This window comes from Oryzias melastigma, linkage group LG7 (genome assembly GCF_002922805.2).
Source record: "Oryzias melastigma strain HK-1 linkage group LG7, ASM292280v2, whole genome shotgun sequence".
NCBI lineage: Eukaryota > Metazoa > Chordata > Actinopteri > Beloniformes > Adrianichthyidae > Oryzias > Oryzias melastigma.
Window position 1 is genome coordinate 16,827,887 of NC_050518.1, and position 25,272 is coordinate 16,853,158.

Below are 25,272 nucleotides of genomic sequence, written 5' to 3' on the forward strand. Positions count from 1 at the left end.
ACTTGAACATTTTTGACTTTTTATCTCAGATCTTGTGGCTTTTGCTCTCATTTTAGAGCCAATTGCGCTGATGGGTTGATGTCCCTCAGGGAAAAACACACACTTACAGAAATGCTTTGTTTGTGCGGTGTTTCACTGATCGGAAATACGCCTGTCCAGCTCAAAAAACATACATGAACGTCAGAAAAACAACAAATCTTCAAACAGTACATGAATGCAGAATAACTTTTTGCACCTTAAGACAAAGGTCAATGTTTTTTTATACCATCTGACACATCAGAATTGATTAAACAAAACAAAATAAAAATAAATAAAACATAATTAAGGAATACATATTTTATTTCCAGTTTGGCGGACCAGACTAAATTGTTAAACGGGCTGCATATGGCCCCCGGGGCGTAGTTTGCCCACCCCTGGTCTAGAATAAGGGTATCAAACATATGACCCTCCAAATGGTTTAATCCATCATTTGTGAAAAGAAAAAAATATAAGGATTTTGGGGAAAAAAAGCAAGTTTCTAGCCAATTCCTGTGGCAAGTTATAGTTATTTAAAGAAATGGCCGCAATGCTCAATTCCGCCACAAGGGGAAGCAAAGGAAAAGTAAAACTGCCAAAACAAGAGATCAAGAAATAAACGGCGTATCTTTGCACTCTGGGTGTCTGGGTAAATGGCAGTTTGGTTCCCCGCCAGCCTCACCACTGTCAATAAAAATGATCAGGTGTGACACTACAATTACCAAAATGTGGTTGTCAAAAAGAAGACAGATTGACTTCGAGTGTCGAGTTTTCCAGGAAAAATAGGCAAAAAAACAAAAATAAAAAATCTACAGATAACAAGTTAACCAAACGTTATTTTGCTATTATGTTAGTAGTCTGGCCCACTTGAGATCAGTCGGGTTGAATCTGGCCCCTGAACTAAAATGAGTTTGATGCCATCGAAGAATTAGTGCCAATGACCATATCTGCACAATAAATTTTCCACTGATCCTTTTCAATAGCCAAGGCATCTTTCCAGCAATCCACATCAGTCTAAGCATAGTTTCCAGAGATGGAGTGCTGGATTAAGAATTACATCCTCCAGCAAAACCACTCAAATCACTATTATCCTCTGCACTGCCATTAAAGCCAGCATTTTTGTCACCGAGCCAAGCAATTAAACTTGCATAAGTGGCCCTGCGTACAGACTGCCATACTCTTGGTAATTTACTCAGCGAGTGCTCACCTCAGTTGTCTTTGTCTTTCTAAACAAAACAGGCAAATATGATGACCCTGGCAGAGCACATCATTGAAGCAACGCCAGAGAGAATCAAAAGGGAGAACTTTCCCACTACGGAATCTGTGCCCTTAGATACATCAGGGGTCAGCAACACCATGAGCTGGCTCGCAAACTACCTGGGAAACGTGGAGCAGTTGCCAAGCATTGTTCATCTACGGTAAGAAGCACTGCGGAGAGGATTTACACCCTTTTGGGGATATATATTGTATATGTTTTTCACCATGTCTTATGTTCTTATGTGTATGTTGTTTGCTTTTACACTTGAACTTGTACAGAATCGTGTGCATGCGTGAATGTAGTTATGCAGCCCCTGACACTATGAATCCAAGACAAATTTCCTTCAGGACAGTAAAGTATATTTGATCAGACAGAAGAGAGGTGCTGCACATTTTAGTTGTATAAAGTTTTAAATAGTATTACGTAGTGCTTTTCTACCAAGAAGCCCCACAGACCCACACATTCAAACACTGATGGTGCCTCCAAAGTTGTCTTACAAACTAATGTAAAAGATTATTTTAAGTCCAATATGTAGATTTTTTTCTGCATTTTGGTTTTATTTAAAATAAAGACATAGTATAACTATTATATCATAACTTGTTAATTATAACAGGTTGTTGTTCATTTTTATGAATTTTTGCTCAGTTATCAGATGTTTTTCTGATGCACAAAATGAATAAATTAAGGGGCTTTGAATCTTTTGTTTGGAGTTTTTGTCATCAGAGTTTAGTGATTAGATGACAGATTTACAAGGTTTCATGTAAAGTTTAATATCTTTTGTTCAAATCTGTTTTTTGAATTAATCCAGAGTTATTAGATGAAAGTGTTAACATGACATCATTTCTACAAAGTGGCTGAACCTTTATTTTTAGTTCACACACAATTTAAGCTGTTTAGTAAGCTAACTGAATGCTATAATCCGCTATTTTCTTTCATCAGGCCTCTGTACAATGAGCCTCTGACTCCGTCCTCCAACCCTAGCTTGAGTCCTGGGGGGTCTCCATTGGGAGAAGGGACTCTGGACAGGTCGGCGGTCCCTTCTCCAGCAGACTGGAGTGAATTCATCAACGCTTCCAACAGCAAGGTGGAGCGAGACCTGGCCCAGTTGACTCTGTCTGACCCGGAGCAGAGGGAGCTGTATGAGGCTGCCCGGCTAGTTCAAACTGCCTTCCGCAAGTACAAGGTACAGACCGCTTGTTAGTTCCACACGGTGTGTGTCCTGGAGCCTACACTAAAAAGCCTGTGGGTTTAGGACTTGTTTTTGTGTCATACTCTGGTCTTATGCTCATATTCACACTACAAAATCAAGAAACGTTAACATGAAAATATCCCTGTGGTTTCGGCATGGCAAGAGTGGCTTGAGCAGAGCATGGGCTTGCTTAGAAGATCTGCACTTTCCCCATATTCTTGCTGCAATCTGATAGACTTAAGCTCCTGTCCTCCTTCTTTAACTCTTTCGTCCTCTGCAAGGAGCAATTCAGCTTCTTCTGCCTGCTTTTCCAAAAGCTGTCTATGAACCAATCGTCTTTGCCCTCCCCAGTCTCTTTCCTCGACGGTTTTCTTGAATGTTCAAGTGACAAACTCTTTACTGTCATTCACAGTTGTCTTTTGTGCCCAGCTGACACTGACGTGGCTCCCTGTTGGGCAGCAGCATACTTCTTCCACTCTTTCAGGTGGCTGGTCCACAACATGTGTGCTCTTATTCCAGGGTGGATTCATGTGCTTCCCACCAGGAACCCTCAGGACGATATCCTTTTGTGGCGAGACGTCTATGTGTCCTCTCACCTTTCCCACTCTACTCTCTAACAGGGGCGGCCTCTCAGAGAGCAACAGGAAGTAGCAGCTGCAGTAATACAACGGTGTTACAAGAAATATAAACAGGTAGGCACCCCCACCCACCCCCCAATTGTGTCCAATACATTTAAAAAAAAAAATTCTGCAGAGTATTACTTATCTTTTATGTTTCCCGTTCACAAGCTAACATGGATAGCCTTGAAGGTAACTCGCCGGTTGTGTTCTTCCGTGGCGTTTCATCAAGATGATGTCAGTCAAGCCTGACGTTTGATTTCTTTTCTTGTCTGCAGTATGCACTTTATAAGAAGATGACGCAGGCCGCCATCCTTATCCAGAGTAAATTCCGCAGCTACCACGAGCAGAAGAAGTTCCAGCAGAGCAAGAGGGCTGCTGTACTCATTCAGCAATACTACCGCAGCTATAAAGAGTTTGGCAGGCTGAAGCCGCGCCACAACGGGGCTGCTGCCACCCTGGTGCAGCACAAACTGAGGTAGACGCTCCTCCACACGCTGAGTCAAACATCTGACATAGATATTAGGAACCAGAGTGATAACTTATTTGAAAAAGCTGAAAAATGTTGCCTGAGCCTTTTATAGAAATTAATTTACTAGATAATAAACAGTGGGATTTAATTTATTTAATATACTTTCATAAACGTATTTTTCCCAACTCTAAATATGTTTTATTATTTGTGTGTAACAGAGGTAGTCTGCTCACAAAGAGGCAGGATCAGGCTGCCAGGAAGATCATGAGATTCCTGCGACGTTGCCGCCATAGGTAGGCTCCACCGACTCACACACCTGCAAACAGCCTTGATGCAGAGCTGCATGCTTGCTGCAAACGCCGGTCTTAACTCTGCAATTGTTAAATTAGGCAGCACTTAGTAGAAACAAAAGCAAACATGAGTATGTCTCTGTGCAGCTTCATATATGCAGGTTTAACCTTTCTGTTGCAGAATTAGCTCTCCATCTCTGCAAACCAAATAATCTATGATGTGTCTCTAAAGGCAGTTAGTGATGCTTAATCGTTTCTAAGGTGGTAGATGATGTAAAACAAAAGTTATTTAAACATGACAAAAAAATATTCAGGCCACAATGAGTCTATAACGATCTTTCAATTGTAACTTTTAATTTTAAGAACAAAGCATGCAACTGTAACAAAAACCTGTTATTGTGACGGCTCCTGCTCATCAAAATAAAAGCAGACATGATGACATCCAGAGCATACCTGAATCTAAGATTAAAATAACTGAAATAATGCCGTATTGAAGTTTAATGACCAGACCAGACACTAAAAAAATGTAAAATAAAAAAAACTATTGTAAAATAATTTGTTAGTGGTCTTTTAATTATTTTTTTGCAGTTTTTCTGTCATTTTTTAAGCTATATTTTCAGCAGCACAGCTGGATTTCATTTGAAATTTACCTCTGGGTTGTGGGCGGGACTGTTGGTCCAGTAGTGGTATCCCAGTAGATGTAACAATCAATCAATAGATTGATTTCTATTCCTACAGTCCAACCACACTGATCTGACTGAGGCAAAATTGAATCAAATTGACCTGTACCATAAAAATCGTTTCAAAATTAAAAAAATGCATAATCGATATTGTAAAGTACCGTTTGGATTGAGACACTGTGGGGTAATTTGATCATAAGGTCAAAACAATCAAGTGTCATCACAGTGAACAACAAACGTGATGGCAGATCAATCCATCATTACGGTTCAATGTGTGGAAACACTTTGAATTTTGTAAAGACTTGTGACCAAACAGTGTTGTAGAATGTTGTAATAAATGTCTGTTTGTACTATATTTTATCTGGAAAAACAAATCTTTTTATAACGGAATAATCTCAACTTGTAGTTTTTATTATTTAAAAAATTCAAAATTATCCATTTTTAACCAGTGAAGGTGCTTAAATGTATAAAGACGGTCAGTCGTGACTGTTAAAAACGTCCGTTTGGTTGTACTGAATGTACCTGTGAGTCTCATAATTACGTTTTTATTTATCTAACCATTAAACCAGACAGCTGGTGCTTTGGATGTATTTAATTTAGTTTTATAAAAGCCAATCATCATTTACAAATGTCAAGCCCCCACCTCCCTCCCCGACACTATATTTGGCCCCCACCTGTCCTCACCCCCCCTTCCACAGTGTCTACTGTGTGCTAATAGCTGTCTGGTATTGTTTTGCTGTTTATGCCAAGCCCCTTGATGGACCATAGACTGTTCAAGCGGGTGAGTGCAGCCTCAGCAACTCAGTTCGTGCCTCCCGCGCTCTCCGTCTCTTCTTTACCTTTTTTATTCTCCCTCTTCCTGTCCTTTAATCCCTCCTATGTCCTAATCTCTCTCATGAATAATGCGATAATCTCCTCCTGAAGCCTCAGCTGTGGCATTCCGTCTCTCTCCGTTTCTCTTCTCTCTCTGTCACCCCCCCTGGCCACCTCTCCCCCATTCTTCATCACTGTTGCTTGATGCCTGCTTGCATGTAGTCTGCTGACCGGAGCCACAGGTGAACTGAGAAGCTCAGATTAAAAGCAGATTTTAACCCTCAAACTAACAAAATGCTCTCGAGTGACCTCACTGCGACACTTACAGAAGCTTATCCAAATGTCCTCCCTTTCCATCGGGGAGTCTATTTGTTTATGTGGTTTGTTTCTTCAGCATTGTTTGTGTGCTGAAAGCCAGATTGAGAGCTGCGGGGTGGGGAGGGAGCTTCTTCTCAACTCTTTAATCTGCTGCATGTGGTCAAACCTAGATGCCTTGCTCTTGTCCATAGAGGCATGCTATGAACCTGCTGTTTCTGAAACAAATGTGTCTCTGGCTGCCTGGCTGCCTGTGTGCTCTGTTTCTAGCCACTCAACAGGTTGGAAGACGTTTTTAGAGTGTCGACATGTGAAAATGCAAGAGTGACCGTTATTTAAGCTACAGTAGTTGCAATTATTTGATGAAGAATGCATAAAAGGAGTTTGGAACATTTCTAAAACATGTGTGCTATATGTTTTAATCCTATATTTTGTCCAGGGCAAGATAGTGGGTAAATACAACCTCAGATGATTGAGAAAACGCAAGAAAAGAAATGAAAAACGAGAGACATGATGAGTATTTGATGCTGCATTTGTGTCAAAAGATTGTAAAGCAAAGTTTAGATAATTATAAGGGTTTTAGATGAAAAGTTAGAATTTACCTCCATTTCTGACTGTGAGGAATCAATGGATCTTCCTGAAAACATAAATATTAAAGTCAATAACAATATTCATACAATGACAATTGATATTTAAATGCCTCGCACCAGTTTTTTTAAACACGCCTTTGTAAACAGGAAAACCTGACATGCAGTGTTTAGCACAACAGTGGGAGGATTATGGTATGGGTTTGTTTTTCTGTCACTTCTTAAGTCGACTATGATCTCTTTCGGAGCAAACGCTTCTACCTAACAAATCTGGGTTAAAATTAGTTACAAAACATATTTGTTGAAGAGGAACAACTCCTTTAAATTATAATTTTTACCTGATCAAACCTCCTTTGTGAGATAAAACCAAATAAGTTGATAATCTAGCACCATATATGTGTAGACATTCATGTATTTTAGTCAATTCTTTTACTATTATTTGATTTTTTTCTATGTTTTATATGTTGTTTAAGTGCTTTATGTATGGCAGGAAATTCTAATTAATTTAAAATGTGATTATTTTCTCTGTTTTTGCTCAAACTTGACTAAGAAACTTGATAAAATGACCATAATGATATCCTTGCTGTGATGTTCTTCTCACAGATGCTCATATGTTGCTGCGTTGAAGTTGACTAATACTTCTCTTCACAGACCAGCTCCTGACTTAACAGTTTTCTTGTCTTTTGACAGCTGAACGGTATGACGCAGTTAGGCCGGCATGTGTGGTGTCTGGTAGAACGTGCTCTTCTGCGTCTTTTGCATTCATAGACTTGTGTCTGTCTCTGTGTTCCAGGGTGAAAGAATTGAAAAGGGCCAGGGAACATGAGACCCCTCAGAAGAGCCCCCTTGCGATGTGACATCACTCTCCTAACTCCTCTTTCCACCCTTTTTTTTTGTTTCAACCTAAGACATTTTACAAGAGAACAAAAAAAAACATCAATACAGACACTGTAGTTATTACTTCTATAGCAGTGTTACTGGTTCGGCTAGTATTACATCTTCATGTTTTTTTCTACTTTTCTGTTTTTCCATGTTCTTTCCACTGACTTGATTTTGCTGGGAGAGTGGCAACTTCTTCTACGGGATTACAAACTGAGACGATAGGGGAGGGGGACATTTGCTTCGGTGGCATTTTTTGCACTTTTTTTCATGGATTGCTTCGCTCTTTTTGGATATATATATAAATATATATATAAAAAAATAATAAAAACGTTCTGGACTGTGCAGAAAGGTGACACAGAACAGGGTGGGTCTGTCAAGACGGGAGGACCTCAAAGGGACGCAGCAGAAGATCTCAGAGGACAAACATACCATGCAGAAACATTCTGGGCTCTAACTGTGTTTCCATGAGTACTTTTTTTTAAGGTGACAAACCATTTCATTATAAAAAATAAACTAAACAAAAAGAGACTTTTTTTGAGCAAATATATTGATAACTCCCACGCCGACTGCTGTCAACTGTATGATATTCAGTTTAGCTCCTTTAGCTCCGCCTGTCCTCCTGTGCGCCCCACCAGTCTGCCCACACGAGTGGAGCTACAATTGAATGTAGTGGGGTGGAAACACGCAGAGGCAAACTTTGGATGAAATATTTATGTTTTCTTGAAAGAATAAGAATATGCTTTATTGTATATAAATATTGTCACTTTACTTGAATTTGTTCCATATTGTTCAATGTATTTCTCCCATCATGTCCGATGTATTGGTGATCTGTATCTCCAGGCTATATGTTGTTAAATTCTACAAAGAAAAAATGCATGACTTGTTGTCAAGAAAAGTCTTTGCTTGTGTACTTATGGTCTAGTCTCTCAGCCTATCCTTTGTTTTTCACTTTTTCATGTTTCCATGCTCTCCTGCGTGAGAGCCTGTCTCATTTTGTTTCTTTTACCCCCGTTTTCTTAGCCAATGCCCCCCTCCGCCCCACTGAAACACCACAAAAGAACTTGCCAATTTTGTGTTCAGGTCATGCAGGTTATTTTTTTTCTTTCTTCTTTTACATGAACTTCAAAGCCTCGTGTTGGCTTTTGAGGGGAAGATCACATACATTGCCTTGACGTCTTAGAGATTCTTTGAGGGGTCCCTAAGCTTGTCCCAAAATAGGGGTTTGACAAATCCATATTTTTGACAATTGAGTGATTTCTGTATATAAAGAAGGCTGAAAGTACGTAGGTAAAAAAAAAAAAAAACATGCTCCTTACAGGGACTGTATTTTAGAAATATTTTATTTTATTCATTAAAAATGGGTCAAAAACAGGTATGAGACAAAAACAGAATATTTGTATAGTTTTGTTTGAATGCCGAAGAAGTATGGTTGTATTGTTTGTATATAGTGTAAATACCTGGGATCAAAATGAGCTATGTGCATGAAAAGTATGAACAGAGTAAAAATTTGAGGGAGGGGGGAGAAAAAAAAGCAACAAAAGCAGTAGTGGCTATGCTCTGTAAAATGAAAAACTATTTCACTATTAGAGTATTATACTTTATTTTGTTTGTCCTTCGGACAACATTTTGCTAAAGCATGATATTATTGCAATATTTAAAAAAAAAATTAAAAATACTGTATTTAGCATTAGGAAGGGTCTTCAAAATTATCTTAATAAAAAATTATCTTGATTTTTTTTTTTTTTTTTTTTTTTTTCTTTTGCCAATGGTGCCAAGGTATGTGAATGCTATATAACTGAGGAAGATAGTTAAGTAGATTTTTTGCAGAACAGATAATCATACAGTACATCACACACAGTAGTATAACTAACAGAAACAACAGGTTACACAGTTCCCTAAATCAAACCAAACCGCATTTATCTTCGTCTCCTGCATCCCTGCAGATCTGTGGAGCATTTATTCAACGTTTTCTTTTTTTGCTGTCAACGAAAACAGAATGTGATCTCAAGTTGTCAGAGCTTAAAGATTGTAAATGGCAGCCTTGCCCAATGCATCGCCACAAAGCCCTCCCTGTTATTACATTCTGAAAAGGATGCGACTCATTTCTTGCAATGAGCATCATCCAGTTTTGACATACGGTCTAAATCCTCTGTTGCAAATTCCCTAAATACATTCTGCTTCTTGAGAAATGTCCTTGATCAAGGCTGCCAGTGTCTCAAAAGACGTTGTATTGTGTGTGGAGCAACAATAATTCATCCTGGGAAGTGTGTGTGCAAAACTGTTTTGACTGTGTTGCTTTTTTCCATTATTATTTTTGTTTTGTTGTGCAATTTAGCTCACATTTGCTAACATGAACCATTTCCACTGTCAAAGGTGCTAGCATGGTGTTAGCCAGGAAGACACGAGATAAAAGGACTGTAGTGACTAGAAGACCATTTATAAAGCATGAGATGTTACTTGTACACCAGACTAAGCAGAAAACAGTTGCCAATTCCTACAATATAAAACCCCCTATAGTGTTTTTTTCCCCTGTCAGACATTTATAAGGATAAATTGGTATTTCTCTGGTTCATTGACCATGTTTTTTTTTTTACTCACATAATAACTGGAACCTCTTTGGTTTATGTAGAAAGTGCCTATTCATATTCTCTTAGCAGCAGTCCAGTTTCGTGCGTTTAATGTACCTGAGGGACACACATCCAGTGCCGTATCATTATCAGCCAACATGATTGCCAGTTTTGCTCGAACGCTCACCAAAGCTACATTTTAAGCAGCAGTATAAACAGCTTTTATCCCCATGCCTTTTTTTCTATCCACTTTCCAACAAAACAGCTTTTTATCTCGAAATGCCACTACTGGGGTTTGTTGGCTCCATCCACCCTCTAGTGTGTGGTTAGAACGCATCGCCAAAAGGCAATGTTGTGGCAAAAATAAGGTGAAGGATTTATTATGCTTGCATGGGTTAAAATAGTTAACTGGGTGACCAAGCTGCACCTATAGCATGCGTACTTTCCTTGAATCGGTAGTCGGATAGTTAAAAGACTTACGAAGAACATTGGTTTGATGTGTCACAGAACTCCGAAAGACAGAGGGCATGTGACCGGAGGAAAAACCTGCAACCAAACCAATGACCGGCACTCAGCGACTACCCAGGCTTTCACGACAAAGCATGAGGACAGGATAGTGTTTAGAGCGAGCCCTGACTTTTTTAGGACTTTTTTCCTTTTTCTTTAAATTATTCATAGGTATTCTTACTGGTGTATTCCCCCGATTCACGTGGACAACGGCGGAGACATTGCAGATGAACGTACCTGTACACACAACGACACGCACAACCCACACACGTTTAAGTTTGTCAGTGTCACTCTGGGTTCGAGTGGCGGCTTTGCTCTTTTTCCAGGCTGAGGGACTGGTTCACCTCCCTTCTGTATTTTACTCAGGGTGCCAAAAATGGGGAGGAGGAAACAGAGCGGGACGTGATTCACAGCAGAGGAAGCAAAGAAATGGAAAAAGTACAAAATCAGATTTAAGAAAAAAAATTAAAATGAGAATAAAAACAGCATTCATTTCTTCTCAGCAACCTTGAGCATAGCAAACACAAGTGAATCCCTGGAATAGGGTCAATTTACACGTATAAATCTATACAAAGCTCTTCAGGATAAATGATTTGACGATTTTTTAAACGGAAACCTGTCAAGTCATTGTATAATAACTCCGGCCACTTATTTAGGCCTTTAATTTATCTTAAGTGTCAAAGCATAGAGGGTAATTAGGATTAAGAATGTAGTTGCTCCTGCAAATCTTGTTTTACTGCCATTTATGAGTGGGATGACAGGTTAGTTGATAGGCACTCTTCTAAGCATCAATCAGTTTCACGATGTTCTGTGAACTGGCCTGAGAATCTGCCTTTCCTCCTCTTCTATTTCCGCAGCACCCAAAACCAGAGAAAGGTAGGCGCATCAGGACAACAGAACAGTTTTACAGTGTTGTTCCACTTGTTGACACAGAGCAATAAAGAACTATTTTGTGGAGACATATAGACCTAGCAGAGTTCAAAATGATTGGACACATGTAGTCGACTTACTCTTATGCAAATGCCAGTATTGCAAGACAAGCATTCAGTAGTTTATGGACAGCAATTATATGGCACCCTTTATCGAATTGCACGTTTTCATTGAATCCAAACTGAGAAGAAGAAGAAAAAAAAGACCCTGCTTTGATAGAAAGTTACGGGTCCTCACTTTGCATGTGAACTAGTGTTAGATCTCTTTTCCTCTCCTCTATAGCTGTCTTTCTCTCTGTCTTTCCCTGTTATGTGACCCAACTTTTCTCTGCTCCCAAACCTTAGAAGTTTCATCTCCTCTTGGTTCTCCTCATGTGTTTTCTTTTTTCCTCCTTTTTTTTTTTTTTTTTTATTCCCATCCCTTGTTTGTAAGTTTTATTTTTGTAATTGTGCATGTAAAAGCGTCACTGACTCGATGGATATGTTAAAAAAAAAATTAAAAAGAAAAAAAAAAAAAGATTTCAGCTGCTGAAGCCATGCAAAACATTTTGAATTGCCCTTAAAATATGGAAGATGTTTTCTGAATGCTTTATATTCTTTCTGCTGTAAAATAATAAAAAAAGGAAAAAATGAAGAAAACCTGAGAACCAACTTTGATACTTTTGCTTCCTCTTTTATGAATGCTAGGATGCTTTCATGCTTCATTAAGGGACCGATAAAGACCATCAGAGCCAAAATATTTATTTACAGATCTTTATTTATTTTTGGCACTATTTAGTGTTTCAACTTTCATCCTTAAAGAACACATGCAATGACAAAAGGCAACCAAATATCAAGGACTGCTAAGTTTTCACTCACACATAAGGCATTTTATTTTAATTTTATTCGGATGGGGGAACTGACAAGAGTCCACTTTTTATTTAGTCTTTTTTTAGTCTCTATTTATTCTATCAGTGGGGTCCCTGCCTTTTTGTTGACAACAATGATTGTTTCTCAAACACAGTACTTCCAGAAGCATTCAGAGTTCCCAGAACGCTTCCTGAATTCTTTCCGGACGCCTAGAATGTGGCTGAAGGGGTTTAGAAGACTCTGCTTCTCCAAAAAAACCTAAAAACAAAGAAAAAAAAGTGAACATAATTAAAAAAAATGTAGTTTAGATTCAAATGTGTTTAAAGCTTACATCTTTTTTCATCCCCCTGGGCAGAAATCCAGTTCGGACTCCTGAGAGAGCAAATATAGGAACATTTAAGGCAAAAATTAGGATAAAATTTTAAGAAATGTCCTTGAGTTTAGGAAAAGTGTGTGTAAATTTCTTACCATCTCTGTTGATATTCCCGGATATCAATGATGAATATCTGAGTCCGGCACCATCCTGTGAGGGGAAAGTCTGCTCCGAGAGGGACAGATCATCCAGAGCGCTGATTCCCTGCTCCTCCACGGATGCTGGAGACAACCAAGTTGAAAGAAACCAGTTCAGACTATAATCCCTTTCATTTACGCAGTATTTGAGTTAAAAGTGGAGAAAAAATGACTTGAGACTGAAGAGTACTCAAGTAATTGCTCCAGGCTGCCATTTATCTTCTATAGTTTCATCTTAATGCTAAAAATGCATATCAGACAACAGAACTGACAACTTATTTTGCATAATAGCTGCTACTAAGACGTCTTACTCACCGGGTCCTGAATAAGGCATCTCAGCTGAATCTATAATGGGGTGGGCCAACAGCGGGCCAAAGGCCATAAGCACAAACGCCCAGGAGAGGAAATGATTGCACTTCATCACTGCCGGAGGTCGTTGCTGGAAGTGGGTCTGATTGGCACGGAGGTCCTCAGGTGAAGGCGTCTGGATGCCCCGCACGTCCCATCCGGGTTATATACATGCAGCGGGAGCCATCACAGATCCACATCAGCTCTTGTGTGGATAAATCAAGCATCAGTCGGAGGTGAATTATAGACTCAATAAAGAGGGCGAGAGCGGCGGGCCACACTGCAAGGACACCGTCGTGTTTTCCCAGCTCTTTGGCTTGATTAACTAGTTTTACTGACTTTGTAAATGCGGTGGAAGCAGGTGCTTTGATTGTCACGTCAAGAACGTCCCAGGGGAGCAGATGTTGGAGAAGGCAGCCAGACAAATGACCCCCATCTTTATGACACTAATTCATTAAACTCGTTTGGCCATTTGAATCCCCTTGACTTAAGATTCACAACATACGAAGCAGAGAGCGGGAGAGCTTGTTGACGAGCAGAGAGTCAGGACGTCCTAAAACCTTTCACAACCTTGCTGCCAAAGAGCCATCTGACATTTTGAGTCAGTTTTAAAGGGCAGAACATTTTCTGCAGGTCACTGAATAAAATTGATTGATGCACATTATTTAGAAAGCTGGCCGGGGGAAGATGCGTTTGTGGTTGCGTGTCCTCTTAGTCACCAAGTGAAAAAAACTTTACGAGTTTGTTCGATGTCGACGGTTGGCGTGAGTGCAGCTTTGTCATTGATTAGAATAAGAACCCTTTGCAAAGTTACATGCTGCACCTGTGCATGTGCTTAAAATGTTTATCAGGGAATGACGTTGTAAAAGCAGATGAACAGACAAAACCATTTGATTTTATGGCTGGAAAAACAATTTATATTTGGGTTTGACTCAACCCCCAGCAGGCAATTACGAAGACTACTAAATGAATATCGCCCTTTGCACGAGGCCTGATCACTTGACATTGTTCACACTATGAAATATTTCTGCACTTTTTGTTTTCAATATTCATGAATTTAGCATTATTGCAGAAATACAGGAAGAACAGATGGTTTTCCAGGTGGAAAAGGTGAAGTTTTTTTGTTCAAATCAACAAAAAACATGCTGTTATACTTAGTAACTTAGTACGTTTTTTGTAATTTAGGGCTTTTTTGAAATCTAGTAAGAAAAAGATGAATGGTTAGAGGTTTTGTCCATCCATCCATCTTCTTGACCGCTTCTTCCCTTTCGGGGTCGCGGGGTGCCGAAGGCGGGGTACACCCTGGACAGGTCGCCAGTCCGTCGCAGGGCCTCAATCACACACATTCACTCTCACATTCACACCTAGGGACAATTTAGAGTCACCAATGAACCTATGAAGCATGTTTTTGGACGGTGGGAGGAAGCCGGAGTCCCCGGTGAAAACCCACGCATGCACGGGGAGAACATGCAAACTCCACACAGAAAGGTCCCAGCCGGGAGTCGAACCGGGGCCTTCTCGCTGTGAGGCGAGAGCGCTAACCACTTGCGCCACCGTGCAGCCCACTAGAGGTTTTGTATTCTTGTCAAAGATGCACTTCCTGAGCCCACAATGTTTTATTCTGACAGCAAAAAATGAGGAAGTCATGATTTTGGGGGATTTGTTCAATTAACATTAAATTTGTAATTATGTATTTCATTTTACTTGCTTTCGTTCAACTAAATCCTTCATGTTTTTGTTATATTTTAGCTTTAAAAAAGCCAAATATCAAAATCATATATATTTTAACAGCATAAAAAACAAAAGTATAGTTTTTAAGCTGTAAATACTGTCAATACATAAATAGCTGGATTTAAACCATTAAACCGTGGCATTGACAAATCATCACAGATTGATCAAAGAGATGATTCAAGGCTAAAAACATTAAGAAAAAAGATTGAGAACTGAGACTTTGGCAGAGCACAAGAATGATTAGTAAATGATGATCATCAATATTTATCCTGACAGATCCATTTGTTTGATTTTAGGGCAATTCCACTTCTGTCAGGTCAGAGGGCTGATCTAATCAGTGAGATGTGATTACTGTAGACACTGAAACATGAGAAATTATAGCCACGGTTTTATATCAAATAACAGGGATGAGTTATATGTCTATGATAGTAAAAAGCAGAAGGCTTGCAAATTTAATCTGCTTTTCCTGACTTCCATTTTTTTCCTTTTATTTCATCAATGTAAGCAACTATAATCTTTAGATTACAGTTTCATCCGTCTAATTGTAAAAGATTATAGCAATTTAATCATCTCAAGTGATCTGAAGTAGACATATTTTGGTATATGTAATTTTATCTGGTTGTTATTATTGTTGGACCTCCTAAGTGGCGTCAGTGCAAGTTATGGAGGCATATTATAAACAAACAGATGATTTAATAATAACAAAACATGCTTATTTGCTTAGTCCTGTTTTTTTTTTTTTTTTAGTTCTGCTATTTACCTGAAAAGAACAAAAAAAGAAACCATGTAGCATTCATTTTTACCAAATATTTTGTTTTTCTCATTGATTGTATATGTGTCTCTATATACAGTGAATGTTTTATCTCTATCCTGTTTAAAATATGCAGAAAGAAAAGCTTGTTTTGGCCTAAACAAGAGTTTTGTTGTGGCAGCATGGGTGTAAATGGCAGTGCAACAATAAGGGTGTAACTTGAACGTTTCTTTTCAACTAAAGTAAATTTGATACATCTGCAGCTTGCGTAATCTCTAAAGTACAATAGCAGAGAGAACGATAAGTTTATAACATCTTTAGAATGAGGCTCACCAGTGGAATTACAGGATCACAGCACAAAAACACTTTTAAAAAGTGCACATTTTAAAATGCAATGAGGAGTAAAGGATTCCCTTTATTTTATTTTTTTATTATTGTTATTTTTTTGTTGTTGTTGTTATAGAGTTCACATTGAAAATTGTTATTTATAAGCTCTTCAAGCACGTTCCAAAGGTCAACCTTTGTAAATTACTGGCATAAATATTTATTTCTGTTGACGTTCATCAACACAACCACTAGAGGGCAACATAGCATTTAAGGAAATGTAATTGACAGGCTTTGGAATTGATGTAAATGCATGATATCATTTTATTTATCCAAGAATATGAATAAATTTCAGTTCTTAGATTTTTAGCAAACATATAAAACATATTTATTTAATCAACTTAAAAGAGGTTGCTATTTTTTAACATTTTATTTTATGCATTTATGGGTTGTGATGCGCTTAACACTATCCAAAATTAGAGCACATGGTCTGTCAAATAACAGAACAAAAATGAATAGTCAGCTGCAGACTTTTGCCACATACTATCAGGACTATGAAAATAAGCCTGGGTGGTGCTTTCAAAGCCTCGTGGAAATATTTGCTTTTATTCAATGAACACATTTTTAACTTAAAACTATATATTTAGAACGCAATCGATATTTTCTAACGATTTTATATAAAATAATTCACATATATATTACCAATTAAAATAAAATAAAGCAAAACTACTGTGCGTGTTATATTACCGTTGAGGATTTGTGGTTTGGACAGTGATATGTTCGAGCTCTGAATGTGTCCGTGAACCCAGCACAGTTGACCGCCCCCGCTGCTGCTGCCGAACAGGAGCCGTGAAGAAGGAGCAGCTGAAGCGACAGGCTGTGGGCTAAACTTTGACTTCCCACCACGAGCTGACGGCTCTTTGTTTCTGTTGTGGTTTAAGAAAACACACGACCGCTTCGTGTAGTTTTACCCGTAAAGCGGAAACTCGTTTGAAGTGAGGCGCGCGGTATTTTGGATAGTTAGCAAAGACGCAAATTAGCGACAAAGCGAAGAAGAAAGAGAGGAAGAGATAAAATAAAGTGGATTGTTTTGTACTTTTTTCCACAAACTTTGAAGTGAAGTGCGCGTGGGACACCTAAAACAGGGCAGCGAGTCTGGAACAGGTTGGTGTTAATTGTACTTCAGTCGATACCTGTTTCAGGTGGATGTTTATGAGCCTCACAGGCTACAGTAGCACTACTAACTTCTACGAATTTAGTGCTGGATATCAGATAACTCTTTTAACCAACTTCCCAGACTCTCATATGACTGAAACTATTATTTTATGAATCGGAACAGACCCGCTTCTGTTGTGTCTTCTGTGAAGCCATGAAGCAGTGAGTCCTGGAGCAGAGATGGCAGAACTGGAGATCGACCAATCCAACCTTCCACGTGTCCACGAGGGTAAGTTATCATCCTGCAGACCCTCACGTGCACAGAAACTCTGCGTAGTGGTCTGCTCTGGTGACAGGCTGTCTTCAAAAGGATGCAATTAAAGAATAAGATAAAATCAATCATTATTTTCGCTCCTCTGGATTTGTACATGGAGGAGTGCAGGAATTTTCCACACAGGCTTTGTTTTTCAGCTGTACACAGTTATCATTGACACCACTGGTATGCTGAGTGCAGATAAAACTAGGATGGCTGTGAAAATGTGCCATCAGGCTCCAGCTGCAACTTCTTAACGTCAACACAATGATTTATTGCTGTTAAAAAGTACAATATTTACATTTTCTCTCTTTGTTTTTAAGCAGCTGTGACTTAGTATGCCCCCCCTCCATGTGTGAAGTGGAAAACATTCATAAGTTAGGAATTTCTGAGGAATGTCCTCAATATAGATTGACCTCATTAATGAATGGGATAGAAACAGGTCTGCATGGGCTTTTTTTTTTTGTTTGTTTTTTATCAGGAGAGATAACTCAGCGATCCACTCTTGTTTGCACACTCACAAAGGGAACTCTGTGCAGCACTGCATTTTCACGCCTTATTGAACAGGGACCAATGCATAAACAAAGCAATTAATGGGATCTATAAATATGTCAATGGAGCAGAATGCACATCAGAAATATCTGTCCCAAAAGATTTTACTGCAGATTGTTTCAAACTACTTATTTTTCTGTTTTGGTGAATATCTCGTTGTGGCTGAAGTTTCCTCAGGGGTTTGTCCTTCTTCACCTTTCATGGAAGAGTCTGGGCCAAATGAACTCCCTTTGTTTTCACTGCCCTCTTATCTGTTCCTGTTTTGGCTTTGCTGTGGCTCCTCCTGATAGGAGCCAGCATGCAGAGGGAAGGCAGCTCCCAGAGGAATTCCTCCCCCCAACCTCCAACTTCTTCCCAGTTCCACTCACAAAGTTCCCTTATCTCTATCTTTGTTCCCCCCAAAATGATGTCCAGTTTGTTATCCCATTAAAGCTGTTAGATAAACACAGTTCAGGTGGGTTTTTTTTTTCTTCCCTAAAAAAGATTATGAGGAACAGAACAGGCCACGGAGGAAGCGAGCCGGAGAGCGTGTGGGCGGTCAGTGGGAGAATTTTTCCTGAAAATAGAAGCTCTTGTCATCTTCTCCTTTTGCCTTTTCTTTTCTGTTGGGAAGCCATTTGACACGTCTGCTGTCCAAGAAGCTGTGAAGTCGTTTGATCTCGTTCTGCCTTCAGCCATATGCTCGTCTTCGCTTGTGTTTCTGTCAGTTCTTCAGAGTTTGTTTCTTCGGTGGTCGTGCTGTTCCATCTGACCCTCCATCAACCCGTCGCTGTAAAATCATCCTTACATTGACCTCGGGTGCTGCACCTTTTGTCAGTTGAAGCTTTAATTTACTATCCTCTTAGGGAAAGACCCAAGTTTGTTTGGGGCCTTTTAGTAAGCAGCTTAGAGTAGGTGACCATGGATTTACAGTGAACATATGTTTTTAGTGTTAGCCTGCACGGCCTCGCCCTTTCTCTTAAAGACCCATGTCTATGAAAATAGTGTTTTAATGTGTTTTTTTTGATGACCGAGGACATTAGATCTGCTATAAAACGATCAATTTAAGTCGACTAATCACTGATCAATTTTTCTAAATCGGATCAAGCTGAATGTAAAACACACATCTTAACCATCATTAGCTTTAAACTTGAAGTGTTTAAGCTATATGCTAACTTAAAAAAAGATAATCCAAAGATGATCCATGCTCGTCTTTGTTTTCCTCGTCTGAGCTGATGTCTGGCTCAAAACTGTACGGCTAGATAGCTCTAAATTGCTCAACATTTTTGTTGGCCCGCTAATGTTTCGTTGAGGCTGTTGTAAGCTATCAGGAGAGCATGTAAACAGATGGATGATAGGAAAGGGGGGCGGGGTTACTCCATGCCAACAGTTTTACTCACAACTAATGAACTCTTGCAGAAAGTATTTTTTATTTGGACTAAAAACGGCATCATCATAATTGAGAGACTGCTGGGAACACTTTTTAAAATGGCTCCAAACATAATTGTAGTGGAACTTTAAATCTATTTTACACCCATACTATGTTTTGTTTTGTTTTTCTCTTCGCTCACAGCGATCAAATCTGAAAGAAGAAAAACAAGTTAGCCCACAATGCAGACACACCCACACACACATGCCGACTCGCTCCAGGAAGATCTGTCATTTCTTCTTCTCTCCTACTGTCGGATCATCCCTTTTGTTCGTGTTGGACAAAAGGACTCTTCAGAGCGGTCACTTTACCCTGACAAAAGAAAAAAAAAAATCCAGGCTTTAACTCGTCTGCCCCTGACGCTGACAGGCTGGATCCTCAAGAACAGGTTGGAGATCCACTGAGCGGATATTCTGTTAAGCTCCACAACAGGTGTAAGTGACTGTCTGAAAGTGCTTCTCTTGTTAGAGAATGGCTCTTTTTTATAGTATCTGAATGCCTTTGTAGCCTCGTGCTCTCTTGGAGATTTTTTTCAACTATAGCAGACTGTAAACTCTAAAATAGTTTTTAACTGCAAGGTTTAGTTTGAGGTTTCAGGAAAAAAAAAGGTCTGGCCGTGTATCTTTAGTGCAGGCTCTTTGTGGCTTTTTTTTCTCCTTCTTATTTACAGTTCAAGACAATGCAGCCGCCTCCTCGCTTTTGAGTGTTTGTGTCTTCAATTTTCCCTCCTGTAAAACTGAAAACATTTATAAATGGGATCCAAGTGAAGGGGAAAGTGTGGTACGGTTAGGAGAGTGGAATAAAAACCCTCATGTCAGCGTATTGGTTTATGGTGGTGAAACACAAACCAGATGAAAAATGTAACTGCAGAAACAGCAGAACAGAAACTGTAAAAAGTGTTGTTTTTTTTTCAAGTTAAGCATTTTCACTTTTAGGCTAAATTCAGTCTTAAGTTAGTTTATTTCTTGTTTATTTTTTTGATTTGGTGTTAGTGAAACATAGACATGAACACAGCTCAAAATCTTTATTTAAAACATTTTCCACCTTCCTACAAGCAGCAATGACAGTTGGAGTTTAGTCAAACCATCTGACTAAGCCGCCTGCTGTCATCTTTTTTTTTTTGGCAGAATTTTCTATTTTTATTTTTTTTTAATTATCTCTAACATTGCCACCTTTCAACCATAAGTTGCATGCTTACACAAAATCTTATATTTATCCCACACTGGTCAAATCATCAAAAGCATTTTAAATCTATAGGATCTTATTAGTTTTTTTAAGGGAACTGGAATCAATAAAAAGTCTATGCAATGATTTCTCAATTAGTCAGCATTTCTGACTAACTGAGAAGAATTCCTTATCAGAATGACGTGAAAGAATGTGTCAGTGGGACTTCCTGTGTAGTTTTTCAGAATAAAGTGCAACCACATGCCCTGTGCAGAAGAGCTCTTAAAAACCCACTCGGATGAAAATCATCATTTTGATGTTAACATGTTCTTGTGGCATTTGCTGATAATAGAAAGTTGAGCTTAAAATGGAATTTCTGAATATTTATTTATTATTTTTTGTGAATCAGGATGAAAAAAGCTTGTAGTTGTGGTATGGAAGCTATAATCATAATCATGAAAAATAAAACTTTTTATTTTATTTTATTTATTTATTGTTTAACAAAAACAGCTTTTATCATAATTAAGACCACTGGGAACACTTTTACAGTGGATCAAAAGATGATCGGAGTGGGGCTTTGAACAGAAAGATTTCACATCCTCACCTTGATGGATGTTCTGTATAAACAGTCGTTGCCTTCACATTCCCTCTGGCTGCTGATGGGCTCAGTGAAAGGATTAGCTTAAATGCAGGCGTTTCAGTCGGCTCTGCCTCCCTTTTCAGCAGCAAGAAGTGACTTTTCTTAAACACCGTCATCTACTCTTAATGTGAAAGCCGTCGCTGTAGGTAAAGAAAACCACTCCCAGATTCCACTATGATGCTTTAGCTGCTTGTCTGATCACTGAGCTGCCGACACTTTTGTGTTTTGAAAGGAGAACTTAATGTTCTGTTCTCAAGTCAATCGTTTTAGAATTTTTTTTGTGTATCTATACATATGAGATGCTCCTGAAGGCTGCTGCATTGTTCTAAACATTTTTGGAAGTGTCCACAAGCACTTCAGAACAGAGTGGAATATTGAAGCTTGTTAATGTTGCTCATCCAGTATGGAGGCTTCTACTGTGAACGTGGCCTCCGTCACATACATCCTTTTCTCTAGACGGGTCTTTACTGTCTATCAAACTATTTCTTTAACGCTTCCTTATCCAGGTCATTGTATGGGATGATGTTTCTGTTTGCTCTTCTAAAATGCTTCTTTCATCTCTCCTTTCAGTGTGCCAGACTTTTGCTGTGTTGGAGGATGGAGCTTTGGCACACAACCTGCAGGAGCAGGAGAGTAAGTGCAGAGATGATCTACTATTTTAAAACCAAGATAAGAGGGAATATAGAGGGGAAGAAGTATTTTTTAGTTATTTGTTTGCGTGCTTTCTTCTTTAGAATCATGTTAAACAGTTGATGCTGCAGGGATGCTCCTGTGAATTCATGTTGAAATGTAGGATGCAGATGATGTAGATCTTCCTATGCTAATTGAAAAATGCTCACCGATCCACTTTTTAGTGTAATCTGTTCTAGATTTTCTGGGCATACAGTTGTCACAAGGTTTTGAAAACTTTTCCATGTAGATCTTTAAAACAGCAAACCTTCTGTGTGGCAGTGGCACAGAGAACTGGAGGAGTCTTTGATGGTTTCTGCTGCTTTTCGCACAAATGAATGTTGACTACAAGCGTGGCTGAACCCAGAATGCTTCTTCCAGCTGCCAAGACAAACTGTTGCCATGAAACGTGATCTAAGTTTACATAAAGTCTAGTCTTCTATTGTCTCATCTCGCTTTCGTCTGCCTTGCTGTCTTAGTTGAGCAGTATTACAGCACTAATGTGCAGAAGAACCAGCTTGTGCAGAACGATATCCGCTTGGCCAAGAGGATGCAAGATGAAGAGGAGGAGCAGCAGGCGCACCACAGCGCCCTCCTCAGACAGGCATCCCGACAAATGTATGTCACTCTGTGTACAGTGTAAGTTTTTTTTGTTGTCTAAATTCATATCCGAACAAATTTTCTTTTCTTCTTGTTGGTAGAGAGGAGCAGGACCTGGAGTACGCTCGAGTGGTTCAAGAAGAGCTCCAGCGAAGTGCAGAGGAGGCACGCAGGAGGGAGCAGCACGATGCCGTAAGCACTGATTTATTTATTTATTTTTCTTGATTCACTGAAGGCTTTCTTTCAAATCAGTCTGGATGTTGTCCTCAGTGTACAAAGGTTGCAATAAATAATCTTAAAGGTTAAAAACAGTTAAAGGTTTGACTACTGCATAAACACTTAAAATGGATCATATTTGTTGGTTGAATCTTTTAGTTTGTCATCAACAAACGGAGGCAGCTTTGGCTGAAGGTTTGGAGCATCACTGACTCAACCTCTCAGACGTTAGTCTGTTGTTTACTTGTGGTTTTCTTCACAAATAAATGTTTTTTAGTTTGTGTAGAGTCAAAACTCAGTTGCAACTAGTATGCATATTTTTTGGTGAATGTTGTGATTTGGAAGTCCACATTCATTGTTGGATCCTGCATGGAGGTTTCAGATCCTGTGATTAAATTATATCTGCATTCCTTTTTATTGTTTGCTGGTTTCTTGATTGCACCAGTTGAAAAACATTGAGCTTAAATGAGTTTGCCTTTCACATGAGTGCGGTTGAGGTTCACAGCAGACTTGTGAACTCTTTTTCTGTCGTCTTTTGGTTCGAGTCCTGTTTGCTGTGTGCGCTTTGGGGCTTAAGAAGACTTTCTGCACGTTTTGTCTACATGTAACAGTGGGCTGAATCTGTATTAGTCTCAGATAATGCGTGACTCATACAGCGTTGAAGGGCGGTGGCACCATTCATCCCCCTGAAACCAGCTGCTAGAAAACTGTGGTTCTGTTTTCTGACCAAACGTGTTCCTTAAGATGATGTCAGCTGGAACAGTTTCTTCTATAGCGTGTAAAACTCTTTAATTCTTTGATTGAAGCTTCGAGTTACATTGTTTAGAATGGACGTGAGCATATTTTTAGTTTCCATACGTGTTGCCTGGAAATAGCGGGGCAGCTGTCCAGCGTTGCTGGACACTCTTCCTCTCAAGAACCCACTTTAAGCCTCAGTGGTTACAGAAAGAAACGCTTAAACTAGTAGAAACACAGGCTGTGCACTGAGGAGCTCCATGGAAAATAGAAACTGATCAGCTGCTTCAGCAGTTTGGACCTCAAGGTCACTCAGTAGTTGTGAGGTTCTTTTGTCAGCACTGGAAAAAAAAAAAGTCTTCACACTGTGTTCACGTTTTAGGTGTGACTTTTTCTCAATTTAGTTCCATGAAAGAAAAAAAAAAAGTTGAACCTCTAAACTGTGTCTGCATGTTCAGAGTGTTAATGAAAATGTTAGCATCCCTGTAGATTTCCCCTTTAATGAAGTAAAAACAAAAGCTTTGAACTGTGCACTTTTAAATGTCAGATCCCCGTGGCACCAAACACCTACCCCAGCAGCACAGAAAGCTGCTAATTGTTTGCTGATCCGGGCAAAGCGGCTCCCCCTCCACCCGGCTGCAGACAGAAGGAGCTGCGCTTGCTTTTTGCTGTGATTTATGATGTGAATTAATGATGTGAAATGTGACTCTTCTGTTGTAGAGGTTGTCAACATAATTAGTTTGAGCTTTTATTAGAAAAGTCTCACTGAGATGCGATCACACCCACACAGCCCCTTCTACTCACATTCCTTTTCTTTTTAGAGAGCTGAGACTGAACTGCTCCTGTCACAAGGTGCTGCTTCACCTGTGAAAGGATAACGTTTGATTTCTTGAGAGTTTTTGGCTTTTTTTGTTCAATTTTAACAATAAATAAATTAAATTAAATTATTTTCAATGAGAATAAAGAAGCAAATCACTGTTACAAAGCAAAAACTAACCCACACCTTAATCTGAAAATGACTCCTTTAATAAAATGACAGGATCAGGCTGTCTGCTTGTTTTGCGATGTGCTGCCATCTGCTGGTTAATAAGTCATCTGTTTTATTTTTTTTTCAGCTGACGTTGCCACAGCTGTTTTGGAAAAAATAAATAAAATAAAGAGTAAAATATTTTTACTCTTTGTAGCCTGGTGTTCAATTCATATTTTTACTTTTCCAATCAGAAAAAACATGCTAAAACGTTTCCAAAACAAGCAGAATATTTAAAAGAAGAACTTGTTTACCTGCCTTGTCTCAGCTTTGAGAGCTGCACTTTAAAGGTCACCATGTTTGTTTTGACCAAACATACGTCCTTCACAGAACCCCAGGACTTTTAGGCACTTTCATGTGTCAAAGGTCAAATATAACTTGACCTGAAGGCATAGCAGTCATTCACTGTGCTTCATATACATGTATGTTTTCACAGGAAATAGCTAAGCGACTGCAGGAAGAAGAGGAGCAGTGGATGAGGAGGAGGAGCAGCAGAGAACACGACGGCCATCCTGAAGGTGCCATTTTTAATTTGATTTAAAGCCGACCAGAAGCCCTACAACATTTACACTGTTTTTGCTTTGACAGGTTGAATATTTTTATTATCACTGTGACTTTGTCCATTTTTTAAGGGTTAATTAACATCTACAAAGCTTGTATTTTGTTATTACTCATTTACTTGTTACATTGTAGCACAGTGTTATTGCTGGGTTATACCCGCGGTAGGTGAAATCCACAAAGAAGGAATTCAGACGTTTAAGGCTGTAAAACTCCTCATTACACACTTTCTACACTTCTGTCAGGCAGACATGAACATTTTCACACTCAAATTTAAACCTCAGTAATATAGTAGGGAAAACGAAGATCTGATCATGATTAAAAGTTTATCCAAGTCTGGGCAAGCTGAATGCGTTCTGGAAGACACTTCATGGAAGAGATTTATTTATATTTAAATGTATTTATTTAGAAATATAAACAGACAAGCAGTAGAGCAGCAGTCCCATGCACATATCATAATGCTTTTCGCAAAAGCTAATTTGCAGCATTTGTCCCTCGAGGGGCTTTTTACACAGTAAATGGATGGAAATAAGATAAAAAATAAAATGGCAAATTTAAAAAATTACATGAAATGGTTTTAAACAGAGATAAAATGTTAAAC

General features: G+C 39.1%; 3 protein-coding genes across 16 annotated transcripts in view; 2 read left to right on the forward strand and 1 right to left on the reverse strand.

Annotated features, from left to right (window-relative positions):
- camta1a (calmodulin binding transcription activator 1a) overlaps nt 1–8,422 on the forward strand; it is a 326,262-nt gene extending 317,840 nt beyond the window's left edge. For 5 of the 12 annotated variants that reach the window (XM_024292513.2, XM_024292516.2, XM_024292515.2 and 2 more), the window contains 8 exons: nt 1,255–1,433; nt 2,213–2,456; nt 3,083–3,154; nt 3,251–3,271; nt 3,358–3,557; nt 3,770–3,844; nt 5,272–5,302; nt 7,030–8,422. In XM_024292513.2, the coding sequence (XP_024148281.1) occupies nt 1,255–1,433; nt 2,213–2,456; nt 3,083–3,154; nt 3,251–3,271; nt 3,358–3,557; nt 3,770–3,844; nt 5,272–5,302; nt 7,030–7,062 (855 nt within the window). In that variant the 3' untranslated portion in view covers nt 7,063–8,422. Of the gene's footprint in view, nt 1–1,254; nt 1,434–2,212; nt 2,457–2,874; nt 3,208–3,250; nt 3,272–3,357; nt 3,558–3,769; nt 3,845–5,271; nt 5,303–7,029 lie in introns of those variants that run through there. The other 7 variants (XM_024292514.2, XM_036212818.1, XM_036212819.1 and 4 more) reach the window with 7 other exon arrangements.
- A 1,911-nt stretch (nt 8,423–10,333) lies between these two features.
- LOC112159221 (urotensin-2) lies at nt 10,334–14,104 on the reverse strand. Its single transcript, XM_024293151.2, has 4 exons — nt 12,796–14,104; nt 12,439–12,564; nt 12,302–12,342; nt 10,334–12,228 (listed from the first exon to the last, which is right to left on the reverse strand). The coding sequence occupies exons 1-4, from the start codon at nt 12,899–12,901 to the stop codon at nt 12,115–12,117; spliced, it is 387 nt and encodes a 128-aa protein (XP_024148919.1). The 5' UTR covers nt 12,902–14,104; the 3' UTR covers nt 10,334–12,114.
- Nucleotides 14,105–16,377: 2,273 nt separating this feature from the next.
- ccdc187 (coiled-coil domain containing 187) overlaps nt 16,378–25,272 on the forward strand; it is a 12,978-nt gene continuing 4,083 nt past the window's right edge. Inside the window, exons 1-6 of one of the 3 annotated variants that reach the window (XM_036212823.1) lie at nt 16,378–16,798; nt 17,002–17,078; nt 21,437–21,499; nt 22,015–22,153; nt 22,237–22,327; nt 24,550–24,631. In XM_036212823.1, the coding sequence (XP_036068716.1) occupies nt 17,030–17,078; nt 21,437–21,499; nt 22,015–22,153; nt 22,237–22,327; nt 24,550–24,631 (424 nt within the window). In that variant the 5' untranslated portion in view covers nt 16,378–16,798; nt 17,002–17,029. Of the gene's footprint in view, nt 16,799–16,973; nt 17,079–21,436; nt 21,500–22,014; nt 22,154–22,236; nt 22,328–24,549; nt 24,632–25,272 lie in introns of all 3 variants that reach the window. The other 2 variants (XM_036212822.1, XM_024293148.2) reach the window with 2 other exon arrangements.